This window comes from Protopterus annectens, chromosome 6.part0 (assembly GCF_019279795.1).
Source record: "Protopterus annectens isolate FY-2018-M chromosome 6.part0, PAN1.0, whole genome shotgun sequence".
NCBI lineage: Eukaryota > Metazoa > Chordata > Ceratodontiformes > Protopteridae > Protopterus > Protopterus annectens.
In genome coordinates this window covers 196808892-196827402 of record NC_056737.1, presented here as the reverse complement: position 1 = coordinate 196827402, position 18511 = coordinate 196808892, and the positions used below count along the sequence as shown (strand labels likewise).

The window sequence follows — 18511 nt, the reverse complement described above, 5'->3', positions numbered from 1 at the left end:
ATATATATATATATATATATATATATATATATATATATATATATATATATATAGTAGAAGTAAAAAACATCTATATATAGCTATACACATGCGTGCACACACACACATGCACACAATCACACACAAAGAAAAATTGTCTGTTTAGTTAAGGAAAATATGTCTGTGAAGTGACACCCATCTTACTTAGGCTGACTATCTGTACAAATCAGACTCAGAAATGCCACATTTAGCTGAATATATGTACAAGTACGAGTGTGTCATTTTCCTTTATAACTCTCAACTGCCCAGATTTTTTGCCTCATATTTTGGTCTACTCCTCATAAATTTATGGTTCTCTCAGACTATTGAAGACTTGCTTGTTTGTCTTTCAGCTTTTTCCCGGTAAGGGGTTGCCACAGTTGAACTCCGGAGTCTGCTAATGATTGGCAGTAGATTTTTACAAAACGCCGATGTGCCAGCTTGACAGCCAACCTTCAACGAAGGAACACCCATTTATGCACGCATGTCTTTCGAATGCTACCCAACTGTGAGGAGGACATGCAGACTCCACAAAAAAGGCACTCCCAAGCCAAGCCAAGAATCGAATGGGAGAACCTCTTGCTGTGAGGTAACAACGCTACTGCTGTATTGAAGACTGAAGTCATTAAATAATGATATACATATGATTTTCAGACTTCATATCATTCACAAAGTGAAACCTGTTATTCTAGCAAATTCTACATTTTTAACAGCATTATTTAGAAAACTGTCCTTGGGAGTTTGCCCCCCCCCTCATTCTTTTTGTGTTGCCAAGACTTTTTGCATCCTATAGGTTGACAGGTATGCTTCCCTGTAAATACCAAATATCTAAATACCAAATATCCAAGCATCATGCATGTAATAAGTATGATATGTTTCTAGTCCTGTGACATCTGTAGTTGTGCAATAGTCTGTGTAAGTGTAAAATGCAAAACAACTGAATATAAAACTCACAAACCTGGGACTGCCATAGCTGAAAAGGATCTCACATAGCTGGTAAATGAATGAATGTATAATAAAAGAAACACATGCATCAGATAGCAGACATAATGAAAGCAAGTGATATTTGTTAAAGCATGCTGAAGAAGAACAACTGTTTCATTATTTATTTTGTCTTGTTCAGGACTAGGAAGTACAGATCCTTGGAGATAAAGAATAAGGGCAACATGTGAATCAGGAAAGGTATGATCTATGGATGGAAAACTGGTATTTTTCATATATGTAAATGCAGGCATTTTTTTAAAAGGGATATTGCTTAATTCACTTAAAATCCCTAAGTCTTCCAATATTGTACTTAGACAATTTTTATTAGAGAACTGCAAACCTGGGATCAGGATGGTGTGTAGCGGCATCACTTCAACTCCTTGCACAGGGTAGCTGAGAGGAGAGTTTGGTTCAGCTATTAGAAGAGGTTGTGATGTAGATTCCAGTCTAAAAAAGAAAACTAATGATATGTTAGTGTTAAATGCTTTCTTCCATTCCAGTAGTAAGCACACGTCTGTACCACCTATATATATTTTGCTGAAACTTTTGATTTTGACTTATTACTACTGAGTTTAAATGGAAATATGTTTCTACTCATTCTGTATTCTACATTCCAACATTTGCATATTATATCATATTCATTGCATATAAAATAACTCACATTTAGAGAAACAGAAACATGTAATAAAACATTTTTTTGTTCCCTTTCTGCTCCATTCTTTCCAGCTACCCCAGTAACCCCCTCCATTGCTGGGTCCCTAAGACTATTTCCATTCTAAGGCTGGAATCAGCAATGGAACCTAAAGGTGTCCTGGGGGGTCATATCATTGACTGCTTCTGTCAAGGTATTTTCTAATTTATGACCTAGTCCTTGGCATCTCCCTTTCCCATGAATTCACCTGTTACATTTGAGGGCTACTCTCCTCTATGAACCATGCTTTCCCAAAGGGAATGCCTAGTCAAATGCTCTCCCCCATAGGATGGTCACACATATGACATAGTCTGTCATTTATATCCCTACCTGCCAGCATTTCAGATGCCCAAGTTGCTATATGAGCCTGTACATCAGGGCCCTAATTAAGGATTTATCCCTCTATGCCTCAAACCTTGTAATAAAATTTGACATTAAAAATACAAAACTATTTTGAGTAGTTGATAGTGTTGCTTAACGATATGATAAAATAATCGATATTGCAGTTTTATTTACTGGCAGGGGTACATCTAATGTAGTATAAGAAATCTGTGCTATAATATATTTTGTAATGCAAAAACATTTAACTCATTTTATTTCAAGATGCATTCTCCCTGTTCTCTGAAGACTTGATCTTCTCTCTATATATGAATATCCCATTCTTTCTATAATCTAGATGGCCATCATCTATAGTGCTGATCACAAGAAATGTGTATGCTGCCATGCTTGAGATGTGTTACAGCTATATGATATGGTAGTTTTAGCTCATTCACACTAATCACTCTGTTTATGTTTCACTCTTACAGCACTATTTATGTGGTCTGCCTTGCTTCATTCACAATTGCAATGCTTGACAAGTAAGCCACACACAATTTATGACAGTGTGACTTAATTGCAGTACTGAATTAAAATCAAACTTAAAATGCTTAATTATGACTTTGAATAATGTTAACTGAATATGTAAGAAAAACGTGGCCTTATATGTTTTGTTAAAAAGAATGTTTACACATTTAAATTGTATTTAACTGTTTTTCTTGCATGTTAATTTGATTTGATTGTGAGGCAATTGCTGTCCAGCTAATAGCAATCCTAAATGTAACAACTCATTAATTTCCTGCCAACAGTGTGGACTGCAGTGTTGCTGCATTTTGCATGTCACATATTCTCATTTTCAATGCTTGGCAGTTAAAGTAAAGATGTCATGGGGGTTAGTATCACATCTGCATAGTCTGTCATTCATGAGGATCTGTCCACAATGTTTGTTGTTGTGGGTGTCTTGATGAGCATTATAATTATATGACAATGTAAATGAATGCTTAGTTTTCTATCTCTTAAACAGTCATTCATGCAGAAATGCAATTCACTGTTTAAAATCCACTCATTTTTGATGTAAAATAATCATGAGCGTTATTTTTTCATAGGTATATAGTACTAGGCTAGCTGCCCCTGCAGGCCATATTAAGCCTAGCCAATTTTCTTTTTTGTGCTCAAAATGACCTATCCCTTTTGGTCATATATTGGCCTTACTCATCCTATGGTTGATAATTACATATTACCCCTAATAAGAGTAACTCAGATCATACCATACCATCTCAGATCATACCATACCATAGATAATTTGAGGTGGCCTATGCACAGGACAAAGCATTTAGGAGCCAAATCTGTCCATTATTCATACAGGGGGAAATCCTGAGGAACATTTTCTGTTTCCCATCCATAGGTATAACCTGTACTTTAAAATGGATAGGAATTAACTTTGTTTTATGTAGATGGGGAATCTGTTCCACGGCATTTTCATCCATTTTCATTCTTGTAACTCAAGAAAATTTCTCATATTACATATTTTCTTCTTTCAAGGTGAAATGATCCATCTGCAACAACCAGGCATTATCATACTTTGAAACGATTTATCTAGAAACTATAGATACAGAAATTTGATGTTTTCTTCAGTGCAAGCAACGTCATAAGGAGGTGCAATATTCTGCATTCCTGCGTGTTGTACAGGAAAAAAAACACCTTTATGATGCATAATACTTTTATCTCAAGAAGAAAAAAAAAAGCAAAACAGCAGCAACAGAGAAAAGTTCAGGAATTGTTAATTACCTAGAAAGATCTTCCATTTTGTCCATCATTTATTCTTTTCAAAAAAGCAGAGATCAAATGATATTCTGTTCGTCCATAACCCCCCTTTTCCCATTTTTGCGCATAGGGTCAGGGTGTCATATCAACAGTGACCATCATCAAGAGCCAATTTTCACACAGCTGAGTTGTTCTTCCATACTACATATACACATACTCATATCTACAATCAATTCAGTGTCTGGTCCATCTACTGCATGTTTTGGAATGGGGGAAGAAGCTGAAATACCTGGAAAAATGACTTTTTCAAACTAAAGGAATTTATTTAACTGAGCTAAAGAACCAAGCCAGTGATTGTATTTAGCAAGTTGTATGAGTCACTTTTAAGTGACAATAATTTGTGGTATAACATAATCAAATAAAGGGAGTACTTTTAAGAAAATCAGACTCACCGATACAAAGAACTGTAAACTTATACAGGGTGAAGAATATTATAAATGTACAGTTAAAAGCATTACAGAAAAAATGTGAGTCAAGTAATAAAGTATAAATAAACATAAACTGAAAAGGTACTGTAACAACAATGTCAATGTAAAAGACAGCCATGAGGTATACAGAATGTACTGCACTAATGAAATTCAAGCTTCATGTTCTAGTAGTGATAATCTGCACAAGAAAATATTTGCTCTGCTATTAATCAGTTCTTCACAAACATGGTAGAAAAAAATTGCAAAGAAGTGTCAAAAATAATTGTATTGAAAAGAGATTCCATGTTTTGAAACTCACATATACTCGACCAAAACAAGATAAAAAGTGCACCAAAACAAAAAAAGAGACAATAAATCCAACCACAGGACTACCAACGTAACATTGTTAAGCACTTTCACTCACATTAATTCACATGAGCTTCTTCAGAACAAAGATTCCATGTTTTAACTCAAAACATGAAATAAGATTTTCTAGCAATGCTAAAATTAAAAGAGTTGGCATTGGGAATTCAGAGAATAATGAGGAAATGCATTTAGTTATCAAGTCAGAATGGCAGCAAAACTGTTGACTAGAGACAATAAGACTTAATAAAAGAAGTGTTGAATTTAAGTTAGACATGGGAACAAAGTAAAATACGTTGTAAAACAATTTTAATATGTTAGGACTGAAAATCACTGAAAGGAAAGCAGCAAGCCTATTACTGATGCATTCAGGATGTGATGAATTATGCAAATGATTGCACTTGCTGCCAGAAATTTACTTAGGATGATACAAACTTTAAATCCATAATACTTAAGGGGTAAATAGCCTTAACAGAATATGGTAAATGCTCGCTGTTGTCTTAGGTTATAGCCAACATCAATCAAACTAAAATAAGCTTTTGCACTGTATAGCTACAGATTATAAAAACTGCTGTTCTAGGATTTAACAACAAAAGCCCAATCCTATGACTTCCACTAAAATCTTACCAAAAGTATTTGATATTTGAGTAAAATTATTTGGAATAAAAAAAATATTATTTTAGGAAGGTTAATAATATCTCACCAATGTAATTGTCTTTATAGCAATGCCACCACCAGATAGATAAACCACACTGGTACAGCAACTACAAATTACTTTTTGCCATTAAAGTAAGCCAACTATGAAATGTTGTATGGTAGCAGTAGTTTAAGCATTAACAAAAGGCAAAAGCCAAAAGTTATTAATATACTACTTCAATACACACCCATCCTTTGGATGAGATGTTAGACCAAGGCCCCATCTGCTTGAGTTCATGATAGCTCAGGTGGATGTAAAAGATCCCATGGCACCTATGAAAAAGAGTAGGGATTCTTTATTAAAATCCATAATATACACTATATACATCATATACAAATTGTTTACAATAATTTACAAGTATTTATTATTTTTAACTTCCTAATCTCTTTTCAATTTTCACTTTATATATATTAATTATCGTTTACTCACATAATTAATTTCCTCCACTTTTTCTACAACCAAAATTATTTTTTTCAATATCTCTGACAATACCAATTTTCCATTAAATTTTATCTCATTCAGCCTTTCATACTAAATAATTTGTATTATATAAAACAATTTTGATCTCTATTTGTAACATCATTTTTCCTTCTATCACCATAGTATCCATACTCTATCATGTCCATATTTAAGTCTTTTATTCCTTTCAAACCTTTTATAAATCCATTTCCACATAATTTTCTTATGCTTCTTAATTCAAAAAAACATGTTTAGTGGTTCCTACCTCACCACTGTGTTTTTATATGGCATATTTGCTTTTACTGATAATTTTCTTATTATTCATCTCAACAGAAAATCTGTACATTCAAAATAATTTTCACATATCTGTATCCTTGTCTTTATAGGTTTTATATTTCTTTTCTCTAAATGATTCCACAGATATATACAATAATATGCATTCATTATATTCACATACCACTCTTTTCTGCTTTTTTCTGTAATATATACTATTTTCTACAACAAAGATTTATCTTGCTTTTCTTTCATTTTTGCATGTAAATATCCATTCCCTCTTTTTAAATTTTATTCAACTTATCCGTATTCTTTCATTATTACCACTATCCGTGCTTTTTCCCTTTCCTTTAACCATGTCAACACTTTGGTATAAATTCAATGAGGCTAATACCACATCTTGTTTTTTAACATATAATACTCCTTGGTGCTGCGGTAGCATTGTCGCCTCACAGTTAGATGTTGCCCGTTCAATTCTCAGTTAGAGAGTCTTCTGTGTGTCGACATGCATGAATGGGCATTCCTTCATTGAAGGTTGTGCATTAGACCCGGCAAGCCAGCACATAAAAATCTACTGCCAATCATTAGCGGACCGGAGTTCCGCTGTGGCGACCCCTAACAGGAAAAGCCGAAAGACACAAATCTTGATACCCATATAAATCAAAACACTATTGACAATAATTATTTCTCATATTTTACAGGGACCATACACACAGCCACTAAATATGCAATTTTACCAAATATAACAGAATTGATTAAATACACTTTTCTGCTAAATGTCAGCTTATATGTTCTCAAAACCAAACATATATTCCTTATTTTTGAATCATATTCTGCCACTGTATTATTCTCTGTTGATCAGTATGAAATTTTATACCTAGAATTTCTATTTCTTCTCTATTAAACTGTATCCCTCCTATTTTCCTACTAATCCTACTCCTTTATTTTTATACTTATTTATAAATAAACCAATAACTTTTAGCTCTTGACTAAGTTTCCTGATATCTATCTCCATCCACTCTTCATTTTTAGTAATTAACACTGTATCATCAGCACAAGAAAACATTACTGGAAATTGAATTCCTTCTTTTGTACTATATTCTGCTACTCTTAAAGTTACATTTATTTCATTGACAACTGCTTTCATAATTAATGCAAATTAAATATTGCTTGGTGGGCAACTCTGTCTTATACCACTTCTTATATCTATATTTTCACTTAGTCAGCCATTTATTACTAGTTTTTCTTTGTTCTTTTTATATACTGAACACATATTCTTATTATTTTATTACTTATATTATATTCTTTTAAAATCTCTCATTAAGTTTCATGTTGTATCCTATCAAATTCTTTACTCACATCACCTGTCAAAATTTTAAGTCCTGAATTTTTATTTATTGCATAATCCACCACTTCTCTCATTATCATCAAATGTTCTAGGCTCCCTTTTCCTTTTTTTCCCAAATATTGTTTCACTCAATAACTTATTCACTTTGCTTTCCAATCTCTTCTCTATTATTTTCCTAAATACCTTATAATTCATATTGTTCACCACTACTGGTCTCCAGTTCTTTATATCTTTTTTTCTCTTTTTGTCATTATACATTTCATAGCACTAAGTATTTCTTCATCTTTCATCCATTTCTCTAAACATTCATCTAACACCTCTGAAAATATTTATTCTGCCAATCTTGCATATCTTTATTCATTAAATATTCAATCTCATCAAATCCTGTGGCTGATTCCAAATTCAATGTCTGTAATACATTTTCCATTTCTTCAACTGTTATGTTCTTATCTACCACCTCATTATCTTCTTTAGTTAGCTTTTTCACTCTCGATTTATGTCCTCTTTCCATTTTGTATTTTTAAAATGTCTTACTTATATATTAATTTATTATCTCTATTATTTCTTTCTACAATATCTCCCTTTCAGTTCTTATTTCTTTTATCAATCTTCTATTTATTTACATATGGTGCCACCTACTCTTTCTTTCCTTGTAAAAATATATTTGTTTAAACAACTTTTTAATTTTTTTCATTGATTCATTTCATATATCTTTTTCTCTCTTTTCAAAAAATCTTTTTTTCTATCTCTTATTATCTCTCTAAATGCTTGTTGACTGATTTCTTTCTAGTTTTATTTTTATGTTTCTTTCAACCTTTGCCATTCTAGAACACTTATTTTATATATTTTTTTAAACTTAGCCACCAACTTGTCTATTTATCATAAAACACTTTCATATCTATATGATCCTTCCATAAATAAACAACCCTTTCTCTAACTTCATAATTTAAATCAGTTTCATTTATTCTTTTAATACCCCTACCTATTATTATATATACTTTTTCTTGGCTTGCATTCAAATTGCCACATGGTCTGAACAAACTGTTACTATTGTTCCTTTATCTAACATTTTCAAACTTTTTGAAATCATAAAATAATCAGTTTCCTTTCTTAAATTACCCTTTTTAGATATCCAATGTTTGTTATTCCATACATACAATTTTCTACATTTTAGAATCTCTGCAATTACTTTACCATCCACCCCTTCTTTTCTTTGTTTTCTTGAGTCACAATTAAAATCTCCTTCCAATGTGAATTGCATATTAACACTAACATAATTAAGGATATTTTTAAATATCAACCCCCTTTCTTTTTGTGAAACATATGCATATACTGCAATAATTCTGTATACTTGTTTTTCCATATCACATCTGATATTGTCACTCTACCAAATTTTAATAAAGTACAATCCATAATTTATACTGAATTTCTACCCAAAATTCTATTACTTGAACACCATTATTCCCCTGTATTCTAAGTAAGCACTCCTTTCCACGATTCATTTACCTGTCATCTCTCTCCCTCTGTTAAAATTCTAGTGTCTATTAATATGATAATATGCATACCAAGTGATGTGCACCATTCTAATACACCTATTCATACTTACATATTCTGTATACTGATCACATTTTCACTTTATTATATTTACCTTTATCATCCTTTACTTTTTCTATTCTCTCTCAAACCTACATGCTGAAATTTACTTTTTCTGTCTTTAACTCTTATCCCAAAAGAATACTTTTACCCTTAATCTTCACTCAATTAGTATCTCCCTCTTCATTTGAATTGATTGTTGGTACCTCTTCTTCTATATCTCCCCTTTTATATTTATCATCTTTTCCTAGTTCTTTATTATCTACCATTAATATTTCCTGCTTTTCTTCTTTTTCCATTTCTATATTATGCTCTATAATAATTTTTTGTACATAATCTACCTCCTCCCCTTTTCCTCCATGTTTTCTTAGCAGTCCATCCATATATTTTAGTTCACATTTTTTGCTTTATGACCTGTTTTGCCAAAAATATAACACATTCTCTTATCGCAATTATTAATTAAATGATCATTTTTTTCCACAAAAGAAACATGTCTTTGGTTGCCTCCAGTATTTTACAAATCCTATATTTCTATCCACATTTATCATGCTTGGTATGTGTATTATGTTTTCAGTTTTTATTTGCAATACAACACATTCCCAATGCCCAGTCCACAGACCTCTGTCATTATATATTTTTGTAATGTCCATGACCTCCTGTCTTTAAATAGGCTCCCAATACTTCTTTTTCTACCATAAGTTCAAAATTGTACATAAAGATTCTTTTTGTCTCTCTGTTAAATGCTTGAACAACATATATATTCCAAGAGTTATATATATATTTTTTTTACTTTATATTGTTCTAAAAAAATTCCATATACTGTCCTGATTAAAAAGTTTTCACAAAACAAGTCTTTATTAATATGAATAAATGCTTCTACCTCCCTGGGAGAGATACCTAATGGTGCAATAATATTATCTCAGATTTCATACCTATCAAGTTCCTTCACCTTCTTACTGCTTATTTATATATGGTACTTCTTTTTCACCTGCATTTTCTTTTCTTTCCTTTTTTCTCCTCTTACAGTTTGCACGTATGACATCTTTACTTCCCTTCTTATTTCTTCCACTTTTTCTTCTGTATTGTCCATTATTTCATCCCATGGCACTGCCTTCTCACTTTCTGGTTCACTCTGGCCCATTAAGTCCTTTAACATTCTGCAACATTCCCAATTGGAGGGTTGTAATAATACATCCCTGCTGCAATTCAGCATCTCTCTCTTCTTAAACAATTGTTCTGTATCCTATGAAGGCTCACTAACCTTTACTTCTTCTCCTCCTGCATTGCATCATTTTCAACCATTTTAAACCTCTGCTCCTATCCTTCTATTACAATTTCCTCCAAAAATATAATCTCTTGTGAAGGCTTGACTGCCTTCACTTTTACTATACAACTATCCATTTCTCTCTCCAAAACTCTGCTGACAACTCCTTCTCTAACACTGACACTCTCCATACTTATTCCTGCTTCTCCAAGCCACATTCACATCCAGACTGGAAGCAGGAAGTGCTACATTGCACAGTTACTCCACCCACCACGAGTAGAGGTCCTTTATTTATATACAAAATAACTCTTATTTACTTATTTACAAATATTTACATATGTACAAATATATAAATACACAAATCTGTTTACACATACTCATAATTTCCTTTACAATCATGCTAAAATGTCATCCCTATTAGTCCCCAACTCCCTTTTCCATAACCACCATCTGATTTTGCTTAATACTTTTGCTAAAATCCATTTACCATTAAAGATAGTTTCATTTATTCTTTCATTCCATAGAGCCCATATTACAGAAAATAACTATTTATCTATTATTTTGCATATCCATTTAATATGGATTTTATGAGACTAGATGTAATCATATCTATGGTTATTTTATCCACTTCTTTTATATGTTCAAAAAATCTTCTTTACAGAATTTTCCCCATAACATTTTTACTCCTTTACATTTCAAAAACACATGTTCTGTATTTCTTCTTCTTAACAATGTAAACATATTATATCGCTTTTCTATTTATATGGCATATTTCCATTTACTGGCGAATTATCTATTACCAGTCGCCACAAAAATCTTGACATTCTACTTTCTAATTACATAATTTTCTACTTATTTTTATAGCTTTAATTTTTTTCATCTGTTAAGTTTTCCCATAGTTTTACATAGTAATGTTTTATCATTATATTTTTATACCATGCTTTTCTATCTTTTTCTATATTATCAATTTTTATTTTCTACAAAACATTTTTCTTGATACCATTTTATTTCTTCATTTATACATTCTTTTACTCCTTTTTACTATACCCCCAAATTTATTATACTTATATTTATACAATTTTACTACTGATCTCTCATCTTTTTTCATTTATCCACTTTAACACTTTCTACAAATTTAATGAAGCAGCGTATACCACTGGGTTAATTAACTGTAACCCCCCTCCTTTATTTACATACAAAACTCCTTCTTTTGTTGGGTTTAATTTAGAACCCCATATAAATTAAAAATTATCTGAAATAATTCCTTTACAAATGTTATTGGCAACATAAATACACTTGCTAAGTATGCTATTTTCCCATCAGTACTGAATTTATCAACTACGCCTTTTTTCCTGAATGATAATTTATATGTTCTCTAGAAAAGATGTTGGCATTATTTTTTCTATTGTTTTCCCCATTGAATTTTACTTACATCTTTATTCCCAAATTTTATACCTAACACAGACATTTCATTCATTGTAAAGTATATCCCCAACCTTTACTGCATCACCTAAACCTTTATTTTTCTCTTTATTTAAAGCCATCCTTATTTTATTTATACACTCATTTGTATAAAGTATTACTTATTGTATCCACATTTTATTTTTTTGCAATTATCATATCATCTGCATATATTAACAGAATGGGAATTATTAACCCTTCAGGTGTTATATACCCCACCTCCTTCATTTTGTAATTTATTTCACACACTATCAGATTCATAACTAATGCATAGAGTATACAACTCAGTGGACATCCCTGTCTTATGCCACTCTGCATATGTATCCCTTGACTTAACCAGACATTTACATGTATTTTACTTTATTATTACTAAAGACCCAACTCAACCCTCCTTTAACCTACAACCAACATCCACCTCCTATATTCGTACTCTCTTGAAAAAACTCAAACCAACCACCCTAGCGGCTGACCTACTCCCAGCCAAATACTTACAAATAGCATCTGATGCCATAGCCTATCCTGTTTCAATCTTGATCAACCGAACCATTACTGAAGCTTCCAATCCCTCAATCTGGAAAATCTCTTATATCATCCCTCTCCATAAAGGAGGGTCCTCCACGGACACATCTAACTATAGACCCATAGCTATACTGTCTCCACTAGCCAAAATCATGGAACGCTGTGTTCACAAGCAACTCATTAGCCATCTTACTTGTAACAACCTCCTGTCTAACACCCAGCACGGTTTTCGCCCCCATCATAGCACAACCACAGCTCTCCTCTCCTTTGTTGACTCAGTCAACCACAACCGCAACAATAAATTAATATCCTCTGCGCTCTTTCTCAACCTATCGAAAGCCTTCAACATGGTCAATCACCAGCAGTTGCTCCACACACTGGAAACCTTTCATCTTAGCAAATCAACCATAAGTTGGTTTAACGCCTACCTCTCTTGTAGAAAACAGGCGGTTCAGTGGCAAAACAGGCTATCAGACCTACTCCCCACTAATATCGGTGTTCCCCAAGGCTCTGTTCTCAGTCCCCTTCTCTTTTCTGTCTTTATAAATGGTCTACACTTTATCATTCCCAAAGCCTCCTGTATTCAATATGCAGATGACTCCACCCTGATCTGCTCTGACGTCCCTCTCGCCAAACTCCAAGTCACAACCCAAAACTGCTTTACCATAGTCGAAAAATGGTTCTCGGAACTAAAACTCTTACTTAACCCAACCAAAACCAAATTACTTCTATTTTTCCCCACTCCAACTACCTCCCAAGGAAAAGAACCTCCTAATACCAACAACCCAACCTTCCATGTGTCCTCCAACAATGGGACCATAACTGAACCAGTCTCCCACACCAAACTACTAGGGGTGACCATAGACCACAAGCTTAAATTTGATACGCACGTTAGCCTGACCATTAAGTCGGTAAACAAGAATCTCGGGTCCATGTATAGAATAAAGAACTTCTTAACCCCGCACACCAAGCTAACTATCGCCCGCACCCACCTCCTCTCCACACTCCTTTACGCCTCCCCGATATTCTCCTTCCTTAACAAGTGAGAGCTCAATAAACTATCTACAACCTATAACCATATAGCCAGATTCATAACAGAAATGCCCTATTGCACCCAACACTGCCTAAACCTAAGGACACTGGAATGGTTAGAATTGCCCAACATTCTCAAACTCAACCAACTCACTGAGGCATTTAAAATAATCAACCATCCAGACAAAACCCCCTCACTGAGCAAAATACTTACCCCCTACTCCAACCTTACGTCCCTCAGGTCATCCAAAAGTCTACAAGTGCAGACAATCAAATCTAACAACTTGGGAGGTGAAGCTCTCTATGCCAATTCCATTGGTAAATCCTGGAATTCCCTCCCAAACAACCTAAGACTCATGACCTCTCTTCACCAATTCAAAAAACACCTCAAAGAATTCCTAAAGTCCCAATGGCTATGCTCTTGTTCTAATCCAGACTAACAGCAATCGTCCCAGGCCCACCTTAGCCTCTACCCAACCCGAATCCTTAAGGGTTCACAATGTAGCCATGTTAGACCATCTACATAAGCTTGTACCTGTTTTAAACAATTTGTAAAACCTACTTGCTTGCTTTATATGCATATGTGTATAAGAATAATTACTTGTTCTGCTTTTTTGTTTATGTAACTCTGTTCTTTGGAGCTTTTCTCCCCGGGCCTCTACTGAAAATGGACATGTATCCAGCTAGACTATCCCGGTCAACAAATGTAAAATAAAATAAAATAAAATAAATAAAATAAAATACTATATGCTGATATACATAAATTCTTAATTTTCTTACTTATATTATATTCTTTCATTATTACGCATAAGATTTCATGTCCAGTTGTGTCAAATGCTTTATTAAGATCTCCAATTATAATTTTTGCTTCATCTTTTCTGATCATAATAGCATCACAGTTTCTCTATCATTAATAATTCTTGACACCGACACCCTTTCCCCTTTATAGTATATATGCTATCAACCATAATATTTTTCATTTTAGTTTCACATCTCTTTTGTATTACTTTATAAAGATCTTACAATGATTATTGTTCAATAATATTGGTCTCTAGTTTTTTAATTGTCTTCTATCTTCCATATAAATTTAAATATTCTGCTACATAATTCTTTATACATAAAACCTTCATTTAACTATTCATTTAAAATCTTAAATTTTTTTTTTTGCCAATACCTTACATTTGTATACATTTTTTACCATAATCCATCAGAGCCTGCAGCCAAATCTATATTTACTTGTCCTAATAATTTATCTAGCTAATTTAAATAAATCTCTTTTTCCAGTTCTTTATTCTCTTTTTCTGTCAATGTTTTTGCTTTCCATGTTTTTTCACTACCTTATTTTTCTTTAAACATTTCTTGCACAAATTGTACTACATTATTCATACTCTTTTCCTAAGTTCTTTCTATTTCTCTTTTTACATTTCTTATTTCTCTGGTTGTGCTACCATCTTCCTTTACTAATCTGCTTAAGTAACTCAATATGTTTCCTTCTAAAAAATCTTTGCTTAAATAATAATTATTGCATTTTTTCTTGATTTCTTTCATATAATTATTTTTCTTTGTCAAATCAATTTCTAGTATTATAGTCTAAATCTTCCAATACATCGTTTAATGTTCTTTTATATTTTTCTTTCTCTGCTGTTCTGACATCATTATGCCACTATAAAAACATTTTATATATTATTCCTTAAATACCATCCAAGATCCAAACCATTTTTTATAAAATGTTCTCATAGTAATATAATCTTTCTATAACTGTATTACTAATCTCTTTGCTTCTTCAGCTCATGCTTTATCATTTATCCTTTTTATTCCTTTGTGTATAACTTTTCTTTAATCTCTAGTCATATTGCAAGATGGTCAGAAAATCCTTTTTTCAACTACCTCCCCTTCTCCTATAAGTAACTGTCTGAAATTATAAAATAATCTATTTTAGTTCTACTTGTACTCCTGTCATAAGTCCATTAATTTTTGTTCTCTAGTTTTAACTTGCCACATCTTATAACTTCTAACATTTTATATAATTTCCTTTCTTTTTACGCTTGCCACTTAAATCACAGTTTAAGTCTTCTGTCATTGTAATATTCATATATACCGCTACATAGCCTAAAGTCTAAAATTTGATGAAATAATGAAATAAGCCTTTCCTTTTTTACAGTTAATATAATCATATAATGTAATAATTCTATATAGTTGTTCATTTCATTTCAAATCTGCAATGGTTGATATTCCCATGTTTGCTAAAGTTACATCTAATATCTTTAGTGTATTTCTACAGAATACAGTCACTCTACAACATCTTTAATTACACAAATTCCAAATTATCTTTCCTCCCTATAGTTTCTCTGTTTGTAATCTTTCTTCATTTGTTAAAAATCTTGTGTCTTCTAATATAATTAGATCTACATCACATGTATTCCACCACTGCAAAATTCTGTTCTTCTTTCTATATTCTTAATACTATTCACATTTACAGAAAACTAAAATTTTCATTTACCTTTTCCTTTGAGTCATGTTTTCATAAGTTCATAGCTAATTACTATGCTTTCTTAACAGGCTATTGCAACCCTAAACAATGTATTCTTCAAAGGTGAGAATCAACCACTGCACCTTGCGTTTGTGAGTCAAACACCTTAACCATTGTATGAAACCTCAGTCATTAGCTGTATATATATATTTGTTTCATTCATTTCATTTCTCTTTTTCTTTTGAACTTAACCCTTTAAATGTTCTTTTCTCTCTTTTACCTTTTTACCAACATAAATTTTCCCTTTTACTACCTCCCGGTTTATGTCTTCTTTGTCACTTATTTCAGAATGTTTTTCTATGTTTTCTTTACTATTCTTTCTCATCTAATATTTTTCTATTTCTACTCTTCTAAAATTTATTCTCGTTCTTAGTTTTCTTCTCTTTCTTTTTCCTTATTGTTATTTTTGCAGTCATTCCATAAATGTTTAATTTTGTTATATGTATACCATGTCAATTCACATTTTTTTGCATCATGTCCAATTTCCCCCACAAATATAGCATTTTATTTTGTGACAGTTAACTAACAAATGCCCTTCTTTTCCACACAAAAATACATGTTTTGGGTTGTCTCCAGTATTTTACAACACCCTATTCCCCTCTATATTTATCTTGCTTGGTACATATCTCTCTCTCTCTCTATATATATATATATTTTTTTTCCTATTTTAACACAATATTACAATCCTGGGCAACAGTCCATAAACCACTTTTGTCATAACCTTTTGCAATGTACAGTACTTCTTTACATAAAACTTTCAAATGCACTTTCAAAGTTTCTTTTTCAACGACTCTTCAAAATTGTACATGAATCTTTTTTGTTGCCCTATTAAATGCTTTTATCACATAAAGACTCCATGGGTTACAGTCTTCCTATTTTCATATTGTCCAAGAAAATTTTCCATTGAAAAAACAATCTCACATATAATGTCACAAAATGTTTCTTTGCTAATAAGAATAAATGTTCTTACCTCATGTGCTTTTACACCCAAAGGAGCTAATAAATTGCCCCACACTTCATACCTGCCAATTTCTTTGTCTTTACTTTTAATCCTAACCATGTACTTCCATTTATAATTTTCTTTTGCCTTTTTTCTGCTACTCCACCTTTGTCTTCTTTTGCTTTTTCTGCATATGTTTTCTTTTCCATCTCACCACTATTTTTCAGGATTGTCTTTGCATCCTCCTTTTATATTTTCTCCATAAATTTCCCCCTTAAAGGATCTCCTTAATTTTCTGGATCACACTGCACCACCATTTCTTTAAATAAATCATCCCACAACCATCCTGAAGAAGGGTAGGAGAAGTTTACTGATGCTCTGGTAAATTTCTCCTAGTAGTATAAATGCCATCTAGGTCTCCCCTGCAAAGAAGCTACTAACCTAGTCTGACTAATTCAGTCAACAAATATTTCAATAAATAAAAAATAACATACCTTTAAGCTAATAATTAATGAATCTTCAACCATAAGCTTTACAATTAAACAAGGAAACACAAAAAAGTGTGTTTAAACAGACAGATAGAATAAATAAGGATTATATCTAATACCTTACTGGACCAGTAGCTGAAGTAATATAATCTTTTTAGCTAATTCTAACTCAAAGTCTGAAATATTGCTACCTAACTGCACAGGCAAAAGAGAAATCCAATTTAAACTCCTCCATAAATGTAATTTATGTTTGCAGACCAGAAGTAAAGCAATATCCATCTTCTTAAAATAATCCAAGAGAGCTCTGTATGTTTAAATGCAAAAATCAATGATTTTCATAAAAGTTTTTAGCTGTTGGGAAGGTTGAGCCCATTAAGCTGGCATGCAAATAATGTATTGCATCTAGGCTCAAGAAATGTTTGCAATTAAAATAGCAAATTTAATTCCATTCTCAAAAAATTTTCTACAGTCAATAAAGTTCAGTTTTTGCTGACTTTGTATCTATGTTATACACTACAGCATTTTCAACTACAGTTTTTATTAACAAAATATGCATCTGCTTTAGCATAGTGCAACTTTTCCAAACAGGACATTAAAGCTATTAAGTCAAAAACTATTGACATGGGAATAAAACATATGGTTTCTCAAATAGAAACACTGTGTAAAGAGGTTTAGTCATTTAATATATGAGGTTGTATGTCTTGTCAAATGCTGGGCATGGTGAAATTCATTGACATTGTATAACCATAGAGTGAATGGATGCATGAACAGTCTCACAGTCTCAGAGTCACAACAATCACACCATACATGACTGTGCTGATCTATAAGCAAATAATTTTCCAAAGCAACTTCATATTAAAATATGTCTAGAAGTTATGCAGTATGAGTGACTGTCAGGAATAGAATGGCTGAGGATCTGAAGGTAATAGAAAGGTGTCCTTAACAATTAGACAAAAGCAGTAGAGTAGATGAATAGCTTATTTGCTGTTGTAAAACATGACAAGATTTGTATTTTATTGTTTTTGTAAGATCTGAATAACATAACTAGAAAAGGATATTACCTTTTGCTTACAAATGAGAAAGTTGGTTTAACTATGCTGCTTTTTTCAGTATTAGTTGATAGACAGGAATTTTAACAGAGCATCAACAGAGGAAAGTTCCAACATAAGTCCACTAAATATGCATTAAGATGACACAGATTTTTGATACTTCTTTTTGGTATCTCATCAGCACAAGTAGTTTATAAGAAGTGCATATTTATATATAATTGTCCTAACATTATGATTGATTTATCCCCACAATTTT

At 32.3% G+C, this 18511-nt stretch overlaps 1 protein-coding gene across 1 annotated transcript in view; it reads right to left on the bottom strand.

Annotated features, from left to right (window-relative positions):
* The window catches only part of LOC122804215 (beta-1,4 N-acetylgalactosaminyltransferase 2-like), a 432284-nt gene that overhangs the window by 361570 nt on the left and 52203 nt on the right, over positions 1–18511 (bottom strand). Inside the window, exon 4 of the mRNA XM_044073916.1 lies at positions 1343–1449. Within this exon, the coding sequence (XP_043929851.1) occupies positions 1343–1449 (107 nt within the window). The remainder of the gene's footprint in view (positions 1–1342; positions 1450–18511) is intronic.